The sequence below is a fragment of the Nelumbo lutea genome, chromosome 3 (genome assembly GCF_056320005.1).
Source record: "Nelumbo lutea isolate HS-2025 chromosome 3, American lotus-T2T, whole genome shotgun sequence".
NCBI classification, from domain to species: domain Eukaryota; kingdom Viridiplantae; phylum Streptophyta; class Magnoliopsida; order Proteales; family Nelumbonaceae; genus Nelumbo; species Nelumbo lutea.
The window spans coordinates 101,969,000-101,990,687 of NC_142686.1; the positions used below are offsets into that span (position 1 = coordinate 101,969,000).

Genomic DNA, 21,688 nt, shown 5'->3' on the forward strand with positions numbered 1-21,688 from the left:
CTTTGTAACAAAGGCTGGGTTGAACCCATGTAGCTGATGTGTAGATCAATGTTTGGGTCCCATGCCATACAAAGGGAGCCAACTGGGCAGCAGGTTAAGGGTTAAGTGAGCACATAAGCTTAATGGGCCTAAAGCCGAATTCGAAATAGGGTTAAATTGTTAATTAAAAGGAGGCAAGTCCTGATTTATAATCTGATTAGGATTAGCTGAAAGGATGAGATAAGTCTTATACATTTAAGAGTCCAGATCTAAATATCAGATTTGGATAAAAAAAACTCTCTCCTAATTTGATTAGAAAGCTGATCCAAAGAAGACAATAAAGAGGAGGTAAAATCTAATCTATAATCTGATTAGGATTAGCTAAAAGGATAAAATAAGTCTTATCTATTTAATAGTCCAAACCCAAATATCAGATTTGGATCAAGAAACTCTCTCCTAATTAGATTAGGAGGCTGATCCAAAGCAGAATATAAATAGGCGGCGAATTCCTCAGTTTTAACATATAGCAACCTTCCAAATTCTCTCCTATTCTTTCCATTCCTACCCAGTTCAATCTCCTCTTGTGGATATTATCAAGAAAGGTTCTTGATATTGTTTAATGGTTGAAGAAACACTTTGTAGTCATGCTCACCAGCCCCTATTCGATTCTGGTTGAAAAATCCTAGTTCTTGCTGAAGAGCCATCCTTGGGTGTGAACATTTTCATTGGGAGTTACTGCTACTTTGTATCAGGTATATCCCTCTCCTCTCTTTTGGTTTCAGATTTGGTTTGGTTTTGGGTTCAAGATTGATTCTTGAAAATGTAGTTTTCTAAAATAGGGAATGCGATTCACAGATGGGAAAGAGAGAATTTTTGAAATTTTGCCCAACCTTCCTACAGGGTTCATCCATCCATATGATAGATCTCTCATCCCTTCACTACTAACGTAGTAAATGGGTGAGAATGGGTTATATCCACAGGGAAGCAAGTGAAAAATTAATATATACTTAGATCTGAACAAGAGAATGTAATCGGGAATGGCAGAAAATATGAAAATAAAATCTTTTATTGCTGAAATTAAATGTTTCGAATTTAAACAAGACAATAATTAAAAATCAAAATTTAATAAAGTATGGGAATCAACAAAGGAAATAAGAGAAATAAATAAGAAATGATCCTGAATCCGGATCCGGTGGCGGTAGCTATAGATCGGCCAAACAGATTGCAGAAACCCCTCCTGACAAGAACTGGGTGTCCGTCCTTTGTACAACCCTCGAACCCCTTGAGACACCTTAGCCTTAAACCGAATGAATTCAGATCAGCAAAACACAGAAACATACAAGAATTAAATCTAAAAGATTGCAGAAATAAAAATAACAGAAAAGTAAATAGAGAAAAGAAAAGAATGGTTGATCAGATCTAGTGGCAGTAGTTGTAGAATGGTTGAACAGCTTGCAGGAATCCCTCCTAACAAGATTTGGGCATCCTCCCCTTCTAGAACCCTTGAATTCCTCAAGAAACCTTAGCCTTGTTAAGTGGGTGAATTGACCAATCCCTTCTCCAGGGCCCCGGGGATCCTTTTTATAGAGAAGGGAAGATATAACTGGAATTAGAGAGAAAGAGAGAGAGATGGTAGTTGGGTTTTTGCAGAAATATGAGTGCCCTAGGGTTTAGAAAGGAGGTTTAGGAAAGGTTATCCTAAGGCTGAGAAGAGAAGGAGAAGGTAGCCCAATATTATGTAGGGCTGAGATTTATGGCTAAAGGTTGAATGGTGAAGATTAGAAGTTAGGTGCTCCCTAGGGTTAAAATGCTAAAAAGAGAGTGTCCAAGAATGGACGATGGAGATTGGATGGAAGGTAAGGATTTATTAGTTAGGGTTGGCTAAGGTTTGTTATGAGTGAAAAGAATGGGTTAAAATGTGCCCTAGGGTTTGTTAAGGCGTGGGGAGCATGTTAATACAGTAGGAGGTGCGCCAAATTGGGCTTAGTAGCTAGGAGGCGCCTTCTTGCTTTCAATTTTTCACAAAAACACCCCCTTTCTCAACTGGACTTCACACCAGCTTCCCAAAATCTATATTTCAGCCATGAAAACTTCCTAGTTTTGAACAAAGACCCTCAGAGGCCACAACATTAAAATTAACTAGGAAAATGACACAATTTGACTACACTAAGGCCGAAAATACCCCTGAATTGATGCCCTTAAGGCATCAAACTGTAGAGTTATCAACGGGGGATGCCACTAATGTAGCAGACCCTACATGTGCATTGTCAACGGGGGATGCCATTATTTGTTATGCCATCTAACTTAACAATAGTCAAACCCATGCTTGGACCAAGTCTCTAGGGGACTTAACAAAGCCAATCATATGCATCCTTCGATATGTTCTTGACAACTTCCATATGAATGGTCCCCCCACAAGAAAAAAAGTCATAGTGAATTGTCTAGAAAGATAAAGCATATTGCGTACATTGTTGAAAACCTTGGTGATGGAAGATTCTGAGCAAAACAGTCATTTCAAAAAAGCCTCGGGTGATGGAAGATTTTGAGAAAACTAGTCATTTAAAATTGTTCTTCCAATAGAGCTTAATAGCTATAAAAATATAACCCTAGCAAGTGCACTAGTTATCAAGTAGTAAAAAATATCGTTCCCACGGGGATTTAACAAAATAAGTATTAGAACCACAATCTTCCCTAATTATCTGGACAACTGAATTTCAGAATTGAGCAAGAACTATTGAAAATAAAAACTAGAAAAAGAAAATAAAAACAAGGGTGATCACTAATCGAATATGCAAATGATGAAATCGCTAGGACTTTTGGACCACCTAACCAATGTAATGAATATTGATGGGTCTGATTATCCAAGACTAATTATCATTCTCATAAGCTGAGATTTTTCCAAATTTATTTAATATTCTTTCTCGAGATATACTAAACCTACGCCCATCAGGTAACCCTTCGATCTCTCGAGTAGAGCTCTCAAGATGGAAGTGCATTAAGTCCCAGAAAACCATTAAATTCAGATGAATCATGTATATATATCTCTATATATCATTCAGTTCACACTATGAATTATTCTGTCAATTATATGAATTCCTCTCTCAATTCATTCACATAACTCACATCAATTAAGAGGCAGCCAAGCTCTTAATTGCATTAAGCACAATAATTCATAGACTATATGGAAATCACAATCTTGGATAAATCAAGAAGATAAAAATATATTCATTAACATGGTTAGGCTTTCCATAGCCCTAGCAAGAAACAAATCAGTTCATAATAGAAGAATTAAAGCAAACAAAGGGAAAGAAAGAACTCTTGAATTCACCCATGGTGCTGAGATATCCTCCTCTTGCCACCACCTTCTTCTTGAGATTTCTTGAATTCTTGAACCTTTCTTGAACACATCTTGATTGATTGCTCCTTGCTTGTTGATTCAAATCCGAAATTGAGTGATTCAGTGATGCCTAAAATCGGTCATTCCCCTCCTTTATATAACTTAAGGGGAGGGGGTGATCCCCTACTTCCTCTTGAAGTTTATCTTACAAGAATAGAAAGTCCTATTCTAATACTATTCTTATCACTTTATCTAATGAAATCAATCCTTTTATCTTTCTAAGATTTTATCAAGAATTTAGATCTGGAAGGATTTTTCTTAGTTTCTTGTTCTTGGATTCGTATTAGACCTCCTTTGCGAATTGGGCTGCTGCCAGGCTTTTCTACAAGTTGGGCTTCAGTTGTGGATTGGGCCTTCCTACGAAATTTCCCCGAATTCAGGCCCGGATTTGACTTTGGTGCAGGCTAAATCAGTGAAATCCAAAATACAAAAGTTGTGGCTTTATCTCTTATCTTTTCAGTGGGTCTTGAATCAGCCCAGTTGAAGTTCGGGTACGCGAGTTAGGCCCAGATTACTGAACGGTGCCGAAACCGTAAAAAATCATCTGATTTGTCTTTCTTTGCTCCTGATGCTTTCTTTCATGCCCTGAATAGAAATATGAGTCCAATTAGTTGCTAATTCAGTATAAAAGACAGAATAATTAGGGATAAAAATATGATAAATTCTATTCTCATCAAATCCTTCACACTTAAAACTCTTGCCCATCCTCGGGCAAGACAAAACTCAAGCAAGAAATAAAGCAAGAAAAAACTAACTTTCCTACCGACTTTTAAACTGAACTCTCTTTCCTCTTTCTCCACAAATATTCTAGGTTAACTATTGCAAACCATTAAATCAACACAACCATGTTATACTCAACTCATCTATGGAGTGAGTGCATTTTATGCTCCGTCCTACAATTGAATTACTTGGTTGGTAGGTGCATCTTATGCTCCATCCTACCAATTGTAGCAATGGTAAAACAACTACCCCATTTACTTAAACCTAAATTTAGGACTAGCTTAATTGGAAATGGCTTTAGATAAGTCACGTACTCCTTGAGCATACCTCATTACTAGGTTCACAAAAGTTTTCATAGAACATTGTTTCAATTGATTTCTAAAGAGTTGAGGTTTTGATTTTTTTTGTATGAATCATAAAAAAAATGACCTAAATCAAAAAAAATTCTAACCTAAATCCAAAATCCAAAATCCAAAATCCCCTCCCCCACACTTAAAACTTACATTGTCCTCAATGTGAGGTTAAATGTAATGAAAGGGTAGCAAAACTAAACTAGAAATGTAAAAAAGAAAAAGGAAAAAAAAAAAACAAACTTCCCTATCATGAATCAGATCCTCTAACTCTTGTGGTTTCAGCTTTTGGTGTGCTCCCCTTCCATCTATCATGGGTGGGATTAAATATAGAATAGGGGCCTGCAAAACAGAGGGTAACGATCTCTTATTAGAAATTGACAACATAATATAATGAGAATTTCCTTGTCCTTCTTGACTGTCCTCCAAATAGTTCAGAACCTTCTTAACTTCCTCATTCAAGTTATCTTTCAAAACTCTTTCAGGGTAAGGGAGAGGAAGTTTAATAGCATCTAAACTCAGTTTAGGTGTACTCCCAATGATCTCTTTTTGTAGATTGGCCACATCAGCTTCCTTATCATCCTTTTGGGTCTCACCAATTGTCTTCCCGCTTCCTAAAGCTATGGCACTTATTTGCTCTTTTGCATTCTTCTCCGTATTGCTGGGCAGCCATTCCTCTTTTCTTTCTAACAACATATGCACAATCTACCCCACTTGAACTTCTAAGTTCTTAATCGATGCTTCATGGCTTTGGAACCTTGCTTTAGTGGCATTAATGAACTTAGAGATCATTTCCTCCAGATTGTTCTTTTTTTCTTGAGGGGGCGGCTGTGGTTGGAAACCCATGGGTGCCTTTTGCTGATTGTTACTCCATGAAAAGTTCAGGTGATTCCTTCACCCTGGGTTGTATGTATTGGAGTATGGGTTGAAGTTTGACCTGCCAGCATGAGAGATAAAATTAGCATTCTCATGGGAAATAAAAGGACTATTTAATTGACAATCAAAATTTGTATGTCCTATTTGACCACACAAATCGCATGAGATTCTAGATGGTGTATTCATCGCTGCAATACTAAAATTATCTAGTTTCATATTTAGGTTGGCAATTTGTTCAGATAGGGATGCAAAGGAATCAATGTGGTGTACTCCCCTCTAATTGGTTTGACCATTGCTCCACTGGTAGCTATTTGACACCATCTCCTCTATTAGGTCATAGGCTTCCTCTGGTGTTCTTCTCATGATAGTGCCACCTGCGGCTGCATCAATAATAGATTGATTAGGGGGGGTAAAGCCATTATAAAAGGTCTAATTTTGATACCAAACTGGTATTCCATGGTGAGGATACTCCTTAAGCATCTCTTTATATAAAGAAGGGTTCTTTCTATTTCAGGATCGAATCTTGCTAGTCCTTCTCTTCTAGTGTATGTCATGCACTAATAAATCTGAACCAGCAAGAATTTGAACGAATAAACAAAAATAAAAATAATAACAGAAATAAAAAGAAAATAATAACAGAAATAAAAGGTCCAAATTAATCAAGGTTAAGAAATTTTAATATTATTTTAGGATTAAACCCCCGGCAACACGCCAAAAACTTGATAGCTATAAAAATATAACCCTAGCAAGTGCACTATTTATCAAGTAGTATAAAATATCGTTCCCACGGGGATTTAACAAAATAAGTATTAGAACCACAATCTTCCCTAATTATCTGGACAACCGAATTTCAGAATTGAGCAAGAACTATTGAAAATAAAAACTATAAAAAGAAAATAAAAACAAGGGTGATCACTAATCAAATATGCAAATGATGAAATTGCTAGGACTTTTGGTCCACCTAACCAATGTAATGAATATTGATGGGTCTGATTATCCAAGACATTATTATTCCCATAAGCTGAGATTTTTCCAAATTTATTTAATATTCTCTCTCGAGATATACTAAACCTACACCCATCAGGTAACCCTTTGATCTCTCGAGTAGAGCTCTCAAGATAGAAGTGCATTAAGTCCCAGAAAACCATTAAATTTAGATGAATCATGTATATATATCTATATATACCATTCAGTTCACACGATGAATTATTCTATCAATTATGTGAATTCCTCTCTCAATTCATTCACATAACTCACATCAATTAAGAGATGGCCAAGCTCTTAATTGCATTAAGCACAATAATTCATAGACTATATGGAAATCACAATCTTGGATAAATCAAGAAGACAAAAATATATTCATTAACATTGTTAGGCTTTCCATAGCCCTAGCAAGAAACAAATCAGTTCATAATAGAAGAATTAAAGCAAACAAAGGGAAAGAAAGAACTCATGAATTCGCCCATGGTGCTGAGATCTCCTCCTCTTGCCGCCACCTTCTTCTTGAGATTTCTTGAATTCTTGAACCTTTCTTGAACACTTCTTGACTGATTGCTCCTTGCTTGTTGATTCAAATCTGAAATTGAGTGATTTAGTGATGCCTAAACCTGGTCCTTCCCCTCTTTTATATAGCTTAAGGAGAGGGAGTGGTCCCCTACTTCCTCTTGAAGTTTATCTTACAAGAATAGAAAATCCTATTCTAATCTACTCTTATCTCTTTATCTAATGAAGTCAATCATTTTATCTTTCTAAGATTACACCAAGAATTTAGATCTGCAAGGACTCTTCTCAGTTTCTTGTTCTTGGATTCGTATTGGACCTCCTCTGCAAATTGGGCTGCTGCCAGGCTTTTCTACAAGTTGGGCTTCAGCTGCTGATTGGGCCTTCATATGAAATTTCCCCGACTTCGGGCCCATATTTGACTTCAATGCAGGCCAAATCAATAAAAGCTGAAAATACAAAAGTTGTGGCTTTTTCTCTTTATCTTTCCAGTGGGTCTTGAATTGGCCCAATCAAAGTTCGGGTACGCAAGTTAGGCCCAGATTACTGAATGGTGCCAAAACTGTGAAAAAACATCCGATTTGTCTTTCTTTGCTCCTAATGCTTTCTTTCATGCCCCGAACAGAAATATGAGTCCAATTAGGTGCTAATTCAGTATAAAAGACAGAATAATTGGAGATAAAAATATGATAATTCTACTCTCATCAATCATTTCCTCTAGATTGTTCTTTTTTTCTTGTGGGGGCGGTTGTGGTTAGAAACCCATAGGTGCCTGTTGCTGATTGTTACTCCATGAGAAGTTTGGGTGATTCCTCCACCCTGGGTTGTATGTATTTGAATATGAGTTGTAGTTTGTCCTGCCAGCATGAGAGATAAAATTGGCATTCTCATGGGAAATAAAAGGACTATAGATGAGAGTAGAATTTATCATATTTTTATCCCCAATTATTCTATCTTTTATACTAAATTAGCATCTAATTGGATTTATATCTCTTGTATTTTGGTCCAGGGTATGAAAGAAGGCATCAAGAGCAAAGAAAGACAAATCGGATGATTTTTCACGGTTTCGACATCGTTCAGTGATCTGGACCTAAATCGCGTCTCCGAACTCCGAATGGACTGATTCAAGATCCACTGGAAAGATAAGAGAAAAAGCCACAACTTTCATGTTTTGGCTTTTGCAGATTCATCCTGTATCAAAGTCTAATCTAGGCCCGAAATCAGGGAAATTTCGTAGGAAGACCCAATCCGCAGCTGAATTCTAACTCGCAGAAAAGCCTGCCTGAAGCCCAATTCGCGGAGGAGGTTTATTACAAATCCAAGAACAAGAAACTAAGAAGAATCCTTCTAGATCTAAATTCTTGATGTAATCTTAGAGTAAAAAAGGGATTGAGTTCAAGAGATAAAGAGATAATGTTAGAATTAGGATAGAACTTTCTATTCTTGTAAGATAAACTTCAAGAGGAAGTAGGAGACCACCCCCCTCCCCTTCAATCTATATAAAGGAGGGGGTGGACCAGCTAAGGGCATCACTTGATCACTGAATCATTCAATCATTCAACTTCTGATTTGAATCAAGAAGTAAGGAGCTATCAGTCAAGAAGGGTTTAAGAAAGGTTCAAGAATTCAAGAAACTTCAAGAAGAAGAGACCTCAGCACCATGGGAGAATTCAAGAGTTTTTTCTTCCCTTTGTTCGTTTTAATTCTTCCATCATGAACTGATTGTTTCTTGCTAGGGCTATGAAAAACCTAACCATGTTAGTGAATATATTTTTATTTTCTTGATTTATCCAAGATTATGATTTCCATATAGTCTATGAATTATTGTGCTTAATGCAATTAAGAGCTTGGCCACCTCTTAATTGATTTGGGTTAGGTGAATGAATTGAGAGAGGAATTCACATAATTGACCGAATAATTCATAGTGTGAATTGAATGGTATATAGAGATATATATACATGATTCATTTGAATTTAATGGTTTTCTTGGACTTAATGCACTTCCATCTTGAGAGTTCTACTCGAGAGATCGAAGGGTTACCTGATGGGAGTAGGTTTAGTATATCTCGAGAGAAAATATTAAATAAATTGGAGAAAATCTCAGCTTATGGGAATAACAATTAGTCTTAGATAATTGGACCCATCAATATTCATTGCATTGGTTAGGTGGACCAAAAGCCCTAGCGATCCCATCCTTTGCAGATTCGATTAGTGATCACCTTTCATTTTACTTTCTTATGCTAGTTTTTATTTTCAGTAGATCTTGCTCAAATCTGAAATTTGATTGTTTAGATAATTAGGGAAGACGGTGGTTCTAATGCTTATTTTGTCAAATCCCCGTGGAAACGATATTTTTTATACTACTTGATAACTAGTGCACTTGCTAGGGTTATATTTATAGCTATCAAGTTTTTGGTGCCGCTGCCGGGGATTTAATCCTAAAATAATATTAGAATTTGTTACCCTTGATTAATTTGGACCTTTTATTTCTTTTATTATTATTATTCTATTTTCTTTTTATTTATTTCTATTTCTGTTATTATTTTTATTTTTATTTGTTTGTTCGAAATTTTATGTTTTTTTTGTTGGTTTAGATTTACTAGTGCATGACACGCACTTGACAGGAAGGGTTAGTTGAATTCGATCCATAAATTGAAAAGACCCTTTGCTTGTTGCAAAGGGCCAACATAGGAAAATCAAGAGAAGAGGTTGTTATTTGCGAACCAACCATAGAGATTGAAGGAGAGATGGTAGAAGGAAATCGCACCCTCTTGGATTATGCTTGTCCAAACATTGATGGGGTGACATCCAGCATTTGCAAGCCTACCATCCATGCCAATAATTTTGAAATAAAACCTGCAATAATTCAAATGATCCAAACTAATATTCAGTTTAGTGGGTTACCAAGTGATAACCCTAATGAACACATCGTTAACTTCCTTGAAATATGTGATACATTTAAACACAATGGAGTTAGTGATGATGCAATTAGGCTAAGATTATTTCCTTTTTCATTGCGTGATAAGATAAAGATTGGATCAACTCACTCCCTACAAGAAGCATCACCACTTGGAATGATTTAACCCAGAAAATTTTGGCTAAATATTTCCCACCCTCCAAAACAACAAAATTAATTAATGATATTACCGCTTTTGCTCGATTTGAGAAGGAGTCCCTGTATGAAGCATGGGAAAGATTCAAGAAGATGCTTAGGAGGTGTCCTCACCATGGGATACCAATTTGGCGACAAATACAAACTTTTTATAATGGTATCACCCCTCTAATCGATCCATTATTGATGCAGCCGCAGGTGGTACAATCATGAGAAAAACTCCAGAGAAAGCATATGACTTAGTGGAGGAGATGGCATCAAACAACTACCAGCGGAGCAATGATCGAACCAATCAGAAGGGAGTACACCACATTGATTCCTTTGCATCCTTATCTGTGCAAATAGCCAATTTAAATAAAAGACTGGATAATTTTAGTATTGCAGCCATTAATACAACACCTAGCATCTCATGCGATTTATGTGGACAAATAGGACATGCCAATTCTGATTGTCAATTAAATAGTCCTTTTATTTTCCATGAGAATGCTAATTTTTTCTCTCATGCTGGCAGGACAAATTACAACCCATATTCAAATACATACAACCCAGGGTGGAGGAGTATTCCCAACTTCTCTTGGAGCAACAATCATCAAAAGGCACCCATGGGATTCCAACCACAACCGCCCCCACAAGAGAAAAAGAGCAATCTGAAGGAGATGATTTCTAAGTTCATCAACACTGCTGAAGCAAAATTCCAAAGCCATGAAACAGAAATTAAGAACTTAGTAGCTCAAATGGGGCAGGTTGTGAGCATGTTATCAGAGAGGAAAGAAGGAAGGCTGTCCAACAACATAGAAAAAAATCATAGAGAACATGTGAATGCCATAGCCTTAAGAAGTGGGAAGACAATCGGCGAAGCCCCAGAAAATGACAAGAAAGCTGAAATGGACGATTTACAAAAGGAGAATGAGGGAAGCACCCCTAAACTGAATTTACATAAAATTAAACTTCCTATCCCCTACCCTGGAAGAGTCTTGAAGGTTAAATTAGATAGACAATTTGAGAAATTTTTGGAAGTGTTTAAAAAGATCCATATTAACCTTCCTCTTCTTGATGTATTGTCACAGATGCCGAAGTATGCCAAATTCCTGAAGGAGGTGATGTCTAATAAAAGAAAGTGGGAGGATGGTGAGATGGTAAAGCTAAATGAAGAATGTTCAACCATTCTTCAAAAGAAATTGCCCCCAAAGCTTAAGGATCTAGGGAGTTTTTCTATACCTTGCACCATAGGGAATATTGAATTTGAAAAAGCTTTATGTGATTTAAGTGCTAGTATAAATTTAATGCCTTATTCTATTTTTGAAAAACTTGGACTGCATGAACTGACATCTACAACTATTATACTGCAATTAGCTGATAGAAACATCAAATATCCTAGGGGAATAGTAGAAGATGTTTTGGTCAAAGTGGGCAATTTTATTATTCTTGCCAATTTCATTGTGTTGGATATGGAGGAAGATAGGACAATGCCTCTGATTTTATGAGACCTTCTTGCTACTGGTGATGCTTTAATTGAACTGCGAAAAGGTCTACTTACCCTTAGAATCAATGGTGAAGAAGTGGTGTTCAATGTATTTAAAACCATGGAACATCCCAACACAATTGAACATGAAATTTATGCAATCGATAGCATTGATGTTGGTGCAACTGAAGTAGATACATCTAAATCAGAAGACATGCTGAAAGTTGCACTTAACAATAGTCCTAATCAATTGCAACAAGCAAAGCAGAAGTTTGTACTGAAATCAGAATTGCAAAATTTGACTTCTGAGCCACATTCTTTTGAAATTACAATTCATAATGCATTTTTACCTCCATCTCACACAAAACCCCTCCCATCTATTGTGCAGGTCCCTATTCCAGGTTTAAACCCACCTATGAAGGATGAAAGGGGGAAACATCAAAAGTTAAAAACCAAGTGGGGTGGACCCTTTAAAGGGGCTAAAGTATTCCCTCATGGAGCGATTGAAATACATAGTGATGATGGGAGTACATTCATGGTAAATGGACACCGGTTGAAACATTATATTGAAGGAGAACAACCCACCCACCATGGGTCCGTTCTCTCCTTGAAACTGCCATGAGGGAAAGGTGAAAGTCAAGCTCACGACTTAAAACGAGCGCTTGTGGGAGGCAACCCATTTAGTTTAGTTGTTTGTTTTGTTCAGTTTTTTTTTTTTTTATTTCTTATGAGTGTGTTTTTCTCTTCTTTGTATCTCACATTTGCAGGATCTCAACGAGGCATTCAGGGAAGTCCTCTTAAATCTCTCTCCTTGTTCTTGTCATGCATATTCCATACATTGAGGACAATGTATATCTTAAGTGTGGGGGAGGAGTAAGGGGTTGATAAATTTTTTTTCGAACTCTAGCATGCTTTGATAATCATTTTTTATCTTTCCTTTTGAAATTTCTGCTCCGTAGAGACTTGTGTTTGAATGATTGCAAACCACCTTGAATCATGTGCTTAGGGAGGATAGACAAGAAAGGATGCAAGCAAATCTAGCTGAAATTTCTGGCTAGGGAAGGCATCTCAGTAGTTTGAATGATCAACGGGCAAGATGCTATACAAAGTTGACACTTGTGAGCATTTGATTTCTAACGGACAAACATGGGTTGATTATTCTAGAACTTGTCTTGTTAGGCATGTTGAGATAATGAGTTCATGTATTAGAACGTGTTATCCAAAAAAAAAAAAAAGACTCATGTGAGATGGAGCATAAAATGCACTCACACCGAAAGAAAAAAGAGTTGGTGTGAGATGGAGCATAAAATGCACTCATCCCTAGATCCCAAACCCTAATTCACCTTTCGATGCATTGCACTCATGATAAGTGGTGGAGATGTGATACATAAATAAGCTTGGGGTAATAACATTTTTTGTTTCATTCTAAAGAATCATGAGAGGGTATTTTTTGAATCTTGCCACATGTGATTATGAAAACAAAGAGGCTTACTTTAGCCCTAAATTATTCATGCAAAGAGATGCCTGCTTCCCTTGATTGTCGATCTCACTTGGGGACATGAGGATTGGCGATTTAAGATTATTCTTGGACAAGTTAAAAAGGAAAAGAAGTGGACGAAGGGAAGAAGCATGGATATTGATCAAGGCTTGCAGGAGGAAAAATACTCTGTTGAGAGGAATCCAAAACAAATCTTTTAGTTAGTTTGTTCTTGTTTTAATTTTGTTTTGAGTTTTGTCTTGTCCGAGGACGGGCAAGAGTTTAAGTGTGGGGGATTTGATGAGAGTAGAATTTATCATATCTTTATTCCCAATTATTATGTCTTTTATACTCAATTAGCATCTAATTGGACTCATATCTCTTGTATTTTGGTCCAGGGTATGAAAGAGGCATCAATAGCAAAGAAAAACAAATCGGGTGATTTTTCACAGTTTTGACATCATTCAGCGATCTAGGCCTAACTCGCGTCTCTGAATTCTGAATGGAATGATTCAAGATCCATTGGAAAGATAAGAGAAAAAGTCACAACTTTCATGTTTTGGGCATTCGCAGATTCGGACTGCATCGAAGTCTAATCTGGGCCCGAAGTCGGGGCAATTTCATAGGAAGGCCCAATCCGCAGCTGAAGCCCAACTCGTAGAAAAGTCTGGCTGAAGCCCAATTCGCAGAGGAGGTCTATTACGAATCCAAGAATAAGAAACTAAGAAGAATCCTTCTAGATCTAAATTCTTAATGTAATCTTTGAGTGAAAAAGGGATTGAGTTCAAGGGATAAAGAGATAAGGTTAGAATTAGGATAGGACTTTCTATTCTTGTAAGATAAACTTCAAGAGGAAGTAGGAGACCACCCCCCTCCCCTTCAATCTATATAAAGGAGGGGGTGGACCAGTTAAGGGCATCACGTGATCATTGAATCATTTAATCATTCAACTTCTGATTGGAATCAAGAAGCAAGGAGCAATCAGTCAAGAAGGGTTCAAAAAGGTTCAAGAATTCAAGAAACTTCAAGAAGAAGAGGTCTCAGTACTATGGGCGAATTCAAGAGTTATTTCTTCCCTTTGTTTGTTTTAATTCTTCCATCATGAACTGATTATTTCTTGCTAGGGCTATGGAAAGCCTAACCATGTTAAGTGGGTGAATTGACCAACCCTTTCTCCAAGGCCTCGGGGATCCTTTTTATAGAGAAGGGAGGATATAACTGGAATTAGAGAGAAAGAGAGGGATGGTAGCTGGGTTTTTGCAAAAATATGAGTGCCCTAGGGTTTAGAAAGGAGGTTTAGGACTGTTCTAAAGGTGATCCTAAGGCTGAGAAGAGAAGGAGAAAGTAGCCCAATATTATGTAGGGCTGAGATTTATGGCTAAAGGTTGAATGGTGAAGATTAGAAGTTTGGTGCTCCCTAGGGTTAAAATGCTAAAAGGAGATTGCCCGAGAATGGACGGTGGAGATTGGATGGAAGGTGAGGATTTAGTAGTTAGGGGCGGCTACAGTTTGTTAAGAGTGAAAAGAATGGGTTAAAATGCGCCCTAGGGTTTGCCAAGGCGTGGGGAGCATGCCAATACAGTAGGAGGGTCGCCAAATTGGGTTTAGCAGCTAGGAGGTGCCCTCTTGCTTTCAGTTTTTTTACAAAACCCTCCCTCTCTCAATTGGACTTCACACCAGATTCCCAAAATCTACATTTCAGCCATGAAAAGTTAATAGTTTTGCACAGAGATCCTCAGAGGTCACAACATTAAAATTAATTGGGAAAAGGACACAATTTGACTACTCTAAGGCCGAAAATACCCCTGAATTGTAGCCCTTAAGGCATCAAACTGTAGAGTTATCAACGGGGGATGCCACTAATGTAGCAGACCCTACATGTGCATCGTCAACGGGGGATGCCATTATTTGTTATGGCATCTAACTTAACAATAGTCAAACCCATGCTTGGACCAAGTCTCTAGGGGACCTAACAAAGCCAATCATATGCATCCTTGGATATGTTCTTGACAACTTCCATATGAATGGTCCCCCCACAAGAAAAAAAGTCATAGTGAATTGTCTAGAAAGATAAAGCATATTGCGTACATTGTTGAAAACCTTGGTGATGGAAGATTCTGAGCAAAGCAGTCATTTCAAAAATGCCTCGGGTGATGGAAGATTCTGAGCAAAGCAGTCATTTCAAAAAATTATATACTTTAAATCTTTAAGGAATGATCCCATCTGTTTGAGTTTTATTCTTTTCATTTTGATAATGCAATGTAAATGAATATGTAGGGCAAGAGAGGGGACTCATAGGATTTTTTGGTCAACATGATAAATTGTCATGTGTATGCTATTTGGTTGCTATATATTTTTCCTCCTCAACTGTATGATTTGACAACCCTTTTTTGTATGTAAAACAAAAGCCTTTTTGTGTATGCATTTCAATATTCATTGTGACAGAGTTATTGTAATGGTTTATTCCCATCAACTTTCTTGAAATTGACGGGCTGAGAACAAATCAAAATAGCAAATGCAAAAGAAATATATGAGTGCTAACTAATATATAAATTCATTCAATTTCCAGTTGGCTTCTCTTGAAACAGATTTCTATTAAGAGAAAATCATTAAAACTCTCATTTTTCATAAACGTTGGAATCTCCACTGAATATTATTTTAATATAAAAATTGAACATCTCCAATGAAAGCAATCCAAATTTTGGAGAATGCCACTGTGTGCAATCCAAATTCTGATATTTTTTCTAATGAAATTAACTTTGGTTTACATAAGGCTAATAGGAAATATTTTTTGAGAGAGATTTAGGGCCTGATCTTGTAGGTCAAGAATTTCGATTTTTGACATGGTAAATCTGTTGGCCATTTTATTTAAATTCGAGTTGAGTCGGAGAACATCTATATTTTTTTTGAAACTTTAAAATCATTTATGATTAGATGATAAGACCCAATGGTAAAACAAATGATGAGCTTTGGAATTTTAATAAGCTAGTATAAAAGCACGTGTTATGTAGTATTTGGATTCGAGTTTTATGACATGCAGAGAAACCTAGGCAAATTTCTGCTTTATATGGTACTAGAAATTATAGATTTTGGTTGAATGTGTAGTAGAATTTGAATTTAATTCAAAAAATATGTTAGAGAAGAGTTCAATCATAGCAATTGATTGAACATCTAAAAGAAAGAATCTTCTTCTAAAGTGAAAAATAATATCGAAGGCCTCCTTTGACACAACCTAAATTTAATAGGTCGTAAGGGAATTAATTAAGTGCAAACAACAGGTGGGACTTGAGTGCCGGTAAGGGTGGGCTTGGTATTTGCACATGTACAAGTCGCCGCTCCTCCGCTAAAAGCCAAGTTGATATCTCCGATCTCCACGTTCTCACAAGGCAAAGCTGGGCTACAAAAGATTTTTACAGCTTCTTGTGTTGATGAGGTGCCCTTAATGCCTGCAATTTTGATATTGCTAAGCTTAACACGTGATGGTGCCTACACAGGAAAAATAGAAAGAAATGTTAATATATATTACACTAGCTTGATCTTCATGTTCAAGATACTACGTACTAAGATGGTTTCTTATTTATGTATAGGTATAGTCAAAATACAAGTGCATAAAGAAATTACCTGGCTACATCCACCGTATGGGCAGTATGCTTGATCAATGATAACTGGATTACCAACATCGTTCATCACTATATTCTCGAAAGAGATATCAGAGGCACTTCCGGGTTTAGAGTCGGGCCATGATTTAATCCTTACACCATTATCTGTTTTCGTCAAAGTGCAGTCGCTTATATGCACTCCAACCACAGGTCCTTCATTGTCATATTTTCCCAAGCTACCAATACTAAGGCCATGCCCTGGTCCACATGTTACCTTGCTGACAGTTATGTCTTTGTTACCGTCACTCACTGATACACAATCATCGCCTGTGCCAATTGTTGTATCCAAAATTTTCACTCCGGTTGATCTTCCAATGTGGATGCCATCGGTGTTAATACTAGTACCCGGTGCCGTGATTGTAACGTGTTGAATAGTCAAATTGTTTGCACTCAAGATCATGATGTGAATCATCTTACTATTCAATGAGGTTATGTCATGGACCACACCGTTATTGACGAAGTTGAGTCTTAAATTCTGTTATTTGTTCATAAAATGAAGGTAAATTTTAGTATTGTGCATGCCATCTACAAACCAAAGCCTAGGCCATTTTATTATTTAGAAAGTATAGTCCATAATTCTAGTACTTGATGTTTTGAAGAAACTCACTGCTGGCATTTGAGGGCATTTTGAATTTTTGGAACACTCATTGCTTTCCCAAGCCTTTTGTCCTTGACCATCCAAGGTTCCACCTCCAAAGACCGTCAGGTCATCGACATGATCAAAAAGAAGCCAACTTTCGGAGTCCATGGCTGCTGGATCAGCAGGAGCTTGAACTATCCCTTCAAGCTGAAAGTTCATTTGTGCTTGCTTGCAAGGACCTGCCAAATTTACTAAATTCATTGTATACGTCCCTTTGGGAATCAAAACTGTAGCTGCCCCTGTTGCTGCACATGCTGCTTTCCAAGCGTCCATCACAGCCTGATCAAACAGATGCCAAAAAGATACTTTGTGTTATAGAAAGAAAACTCATAAGCAACCTAATGAATGGAAATTCTTAGAGTAAATCAATACAAATCATTAGATATATTAAGATGGTTTAGACCATTGTTATTTCTGATAAAATCTTAACCTGGGTGATGTCTCCACCGTCTTTTCCACCATATGCAGTGATATCGAAGACTCCATTCTGGGCCTCTACAACATACACCAAAAAGAATAATACAAGTATCGTTTGAAGTTTCAAATTGGAATCCATTTTTTTCTTCTCTTCTTGTCCTCTGCTTCCTTCCTAAGCTGTGATGCTGAATTAAAATTCCATCCCTATTTGGGAGAACTTATACTTTAACATAATAAGGAAATCTCCTGGATTTACCACTCTTTTCTAAGATAGACAACCGTGAGAAGCGGTAAATGTTTTGCACATCCAACCACATGTCATGAGTCAAATGTTTATGCTCTTAGCCGTTAATTTATTTTAATAAATTCCAAGGTACCAAGGGAGACATGATACACACCTTCCATTCTTCTATGGATCATTAATTTGTCTCTAACATATATACATAGATTTAAATAGGAATGCCAACAATCCATAAACAATTCTCAAAATCAAATAAATTTTATATCGTAATGTGTCCAGACCTTAGTCGCCAAATTGTTGACAATCAAATTTTGAAATCGAGTCTTCATTGGGCCATACTAGAAAAACCTTAAAACAATTTCCAAATATTGTAGTGGAAATATTCCTTATTTTTACCAAGTTGCCCGTTAAACAAAAGTAGAAAAGTTCAAATAGGAGGAGAGAGATTTGCCCAAAGACCATCAGAAGTCACATTATTAAATTTAACTGGGAAGAGGGCAAATTTTGACTATTTTAAGGCAAAAAATACCTCTTAAATGATGCCCTTAAGGCATCAAACTATAGAGTTATCACACCCCCCAACTTAAACATTGCTAGTCCCTTAGCAATGCAACCTTAAAATTACATTGAGTATAGAGATTATTCCCATTACAAGATCATCCCTGACAAAATTATCCAAGTATCCTGATTCTAGAATTCTCAAACTTTGTATAAATCGGTATTGGGTTTAAGGTGTAAAACTGTCTTTCTTTGAATATTACAAAATCTTGGCTTAAAAATCTTATATACCCTTCCATTTGCAAACTGTCTCGATAAGCTGAGATTGATTTTTGAAAGCAAGCAGGTATTGTTCTCATTATTTCTGAAAGTAGATTTCTACCCCTGAACTTGATATGTACACTTACTTTTATTGCTACCTTCCACCGTTTGACTAGAATCGTGACACTTGCCTTATGTGAAGAGACCCGGTTACTAAGTGTTAGGTAAGTGCTTTTGTCATTTCCTTTTCCGTTTGATGCGAATCTCGACATTTAACTTAAGTGAAGAGACCCAGTTACTAAGTCTAGGGTGTCCATTGACCCTTTTTTCTTGAAACATTATTCAAGGTAATCCACTGTCTGTAACAATTTGAAGATTTTTTATCTAATTTCTCAATCTTTCTCTTTTTATCTTGATAAGGACAAACTTAGGAGCATATTCAAATTTCTAAACGGTTTCGACAATATTCAAATAAGACCAATTTTCACTCCTATCACTTGCTACCAATTTCTACGAAATTCACTATTCTTTTATCAATTTCCTCAACTTTTTTTGTTTGAGAAATTCTTTTAATGAAAAGAATTTTTAAATATTTTAGTGAAATTTTTAGTTCTGTATTTCTAAAGGCTTAGTTTCAATTTTTTTTTTCTCAAATTTTCTCTCTCTCTTTCCTCACCCCCCAACTTAAGTGCCATTGTCCCTAATGACATGACTAGAATGATACGAAGGGACTTGGATCAAAGGGAACAATCAAGAGGATTTTCCCAAGGGGTTCAAGGGTTGCCAATTGGTCTCAAATCAAGAAAAGAAAAACTCCAATCCTAAAATAAAAAGAAAACTATGTTGGGTTGCCTCCCAACCATTGCTAAGTTTAACGTCTTTTGACAGACGCAACTGGATCACTCAGACTAAAGTTGTCAACTCCTTTTATGTATTGTTTAAGACTTTAACCATTATCCTTGAACATGGTTCCATTCTTGGGATCTACTACATAATATTGGGCTACCTCTCCTTCTCTTCTCAGCCTTAGGATTTGTGCAGAGCCCCAAGTACCTTGAGTGGTGTTTAATTGACTTTGGTCCCAAACATGTTAATTGTCATTTCAACAAATCTTAATATGAATGTCACCTTACACTTTCTAGGATGTCAGAGATTGTAATTTATTCTTGTGGGTGCTTTTTAGGGATAATGTGTATCACACAATGGGAAGTGTTACCATGAAAGGGGACAAGTCATAGTGCTCGAGAAGCACGCTCTGGTACCCCACCTTTCGCTATTCCGTCCTGTAGAATTAAAGAGAAACAAGAATTAAACTGAGATAACGGATCAAATAATAAACTAAAAATGCAAAAATAATGAAACAGATCCGGATAAAGCAAATAAAAAATTTTCTGCATTGCTTCCCTAGCAACGACACCAAAAACTTGGTGTGTCCAAAAGCGCATCGTTAAACACTCTAGAACACTACTTTAAACATTTATAATTTTTTCGTTTCTCATAGCAACTATAAACGTAGTAAATGGTGAGAATGGGTCATTTCCGTAGGGAAGTGAGGGAAAAATTATTACAAACCTTAATACGGGTAAAAGAATGCAAAGGGAAATTGCAGAATCACAAAACTTTCATTAATTAAATTGGAATTAAATAAAAATGGAGTTCGAACATTGCTGAAAATAAAATAAATAACAACAATAAATAAACAACAGAAATTAAAAAGAAGAAATCCACAATTCGATCAGAGGTAGCAGTCTCTGGATCTCGCCAGTGACCCTCGAACTTCTCGAGCTAAGCCTTTCGTCTTACCTGGCCAAATTTCAAATCTACAGAAAATAAATAAAATACAAATTGATGCTAATAAAAGTAAAATTTGCAGGAAGAAAAAATGAACTGGAAATTAAAGAATAGAATGTTAAATCTAATACTAAAGAAAAAATGGTTGGGATTCAAATCTAGAGGTGGCAATAGTGGTGTTGGCAAACTGCAAGTAGGAACCCCTCCTCTTGTCTGGGCGTCATCCTCTTCCTCTACCCTTGAAATTCTCAAGATCAACCTTCCTTCTTACTTAGGGGTGAATTGACCAACCCTTTTTACAGGGCCCCTGGGGTCTTTTTTATAGAGAATGGTGGTCACAACTGAGAATAGAGAGAAAGAGGGGGCAACAACTGGGTTTTAGCAAAAATATGGGTGCCCTAGGGTTTAGAATGAAGGGTTAGGATGGTTCTAGGGTGATTCTAAGGATAAGAAGAAAAGGAGAATACACCCAATATTATGTAAGGCTGAGATTTAATGGCTAAAGGCTGAATGGTCAACATTAGATGTTGGGTGGCTCCTAGGGTTAGAATACTAAAAAGAGAGTGCCCTAGAATGGATGGTGGAGATTAGAAGGGATGGAAGGTAAGGATTTAGCAGTTAGGAGTGGCTAGGGTTTGTTAAGAGTGAAAAGATTGGGTTAAAAGACGCCCTATGGTTTGCTAAGGCATGGGGAGCATGCTAATACAGAAGGAGGGGCACTAAACTGGGTTTAGCAGCTAGGAGTTGCCCTCCTGCTTTCAGTTTTTCACAAAACACCCCCTCTCTCAGGACTTCACACTAGCTTCCCAAAAATTACAATTCAGCCATGAAACCTTCCCAATTTTGCATAGAATTTGCATAGAGACCCTCAGAGGTCACAACATCGAATTTAACTAGGAAAATGGCATAATTTGACTATTCTAAGGCCGAAAATACCCATAAATTGATGACCTTAAGGCATCAAAATGCAGAGTTATTAGCCCACACCATGTGTACATTCATTTCCTCTTTTTGTACAAAAACCTCCTCCTCTAACTGAACGGGGTTCTGGTTGGTCAAGCATACTTCTCTGCTCCTGTCATGTAATTTAACATAAAGTCAATGTGTAGAAAATAAATTATTAGACATAATAGTTCATATGGTATGTTGATACATGAGTTTACCTCCTGGGTTCTACTACTAGTATTGGGTGAAGGACCATAGCAGTTGCTTCTATTAAGCTTAGTGACACCTTATATGGTGCACCAAACTGTCTTATGTTCAAGGAGCATGGCAGACCTGCTTCATCTTCTTCTATTCTCCTATTCAG

General features: G+C 36.9%; 1 protein-coding gene and 1 non-coding gene across 2 annotated transcripts; both read right to left on the reverse strand.

Moving 5' to 3' along the window:
• Positions 1-9,948: 9,948 nt before the first annotated feature.
• Positions 9,949-10,055, reverse strand: LOC148867231 (small nucleolar RNA R71). Its single transcript, XR_016112149.1, has one exon. It is a non-coding gene; the product is annotated as a small nucleolar RNA R71 (small nucleolar RNA).
• Positions 10,056-15,959: 5,904 nt separating this feature from the next.
• On the reverse strand, positions 15,960-17,991 carry LOC148867232 (exopolygalacturonase-like). Its single transcript, XM_088978005.1, has 4 exons — positions 17,602-17,991; positions 17,139-17,450; positions 16,494-17,006; positions 15,960-16,358 (listed from the first exon to the last, which is right to left on the reverse strand). The coding sequence occupies exons 1-4, from the start codon at positions 17,725-17,727 to the stop codon at positions 16,134-16,136; spliced, it is 1,176 nt and encodes a 391-aa protein (XP_088834131.1). The 5' UTR covers positions 17,728-17,991; the 3' UTR covers positions 15,960-16,133.
• Between the last annotated feature and the right edge of the window lie 3,697 nt (positions 17,992-21,688).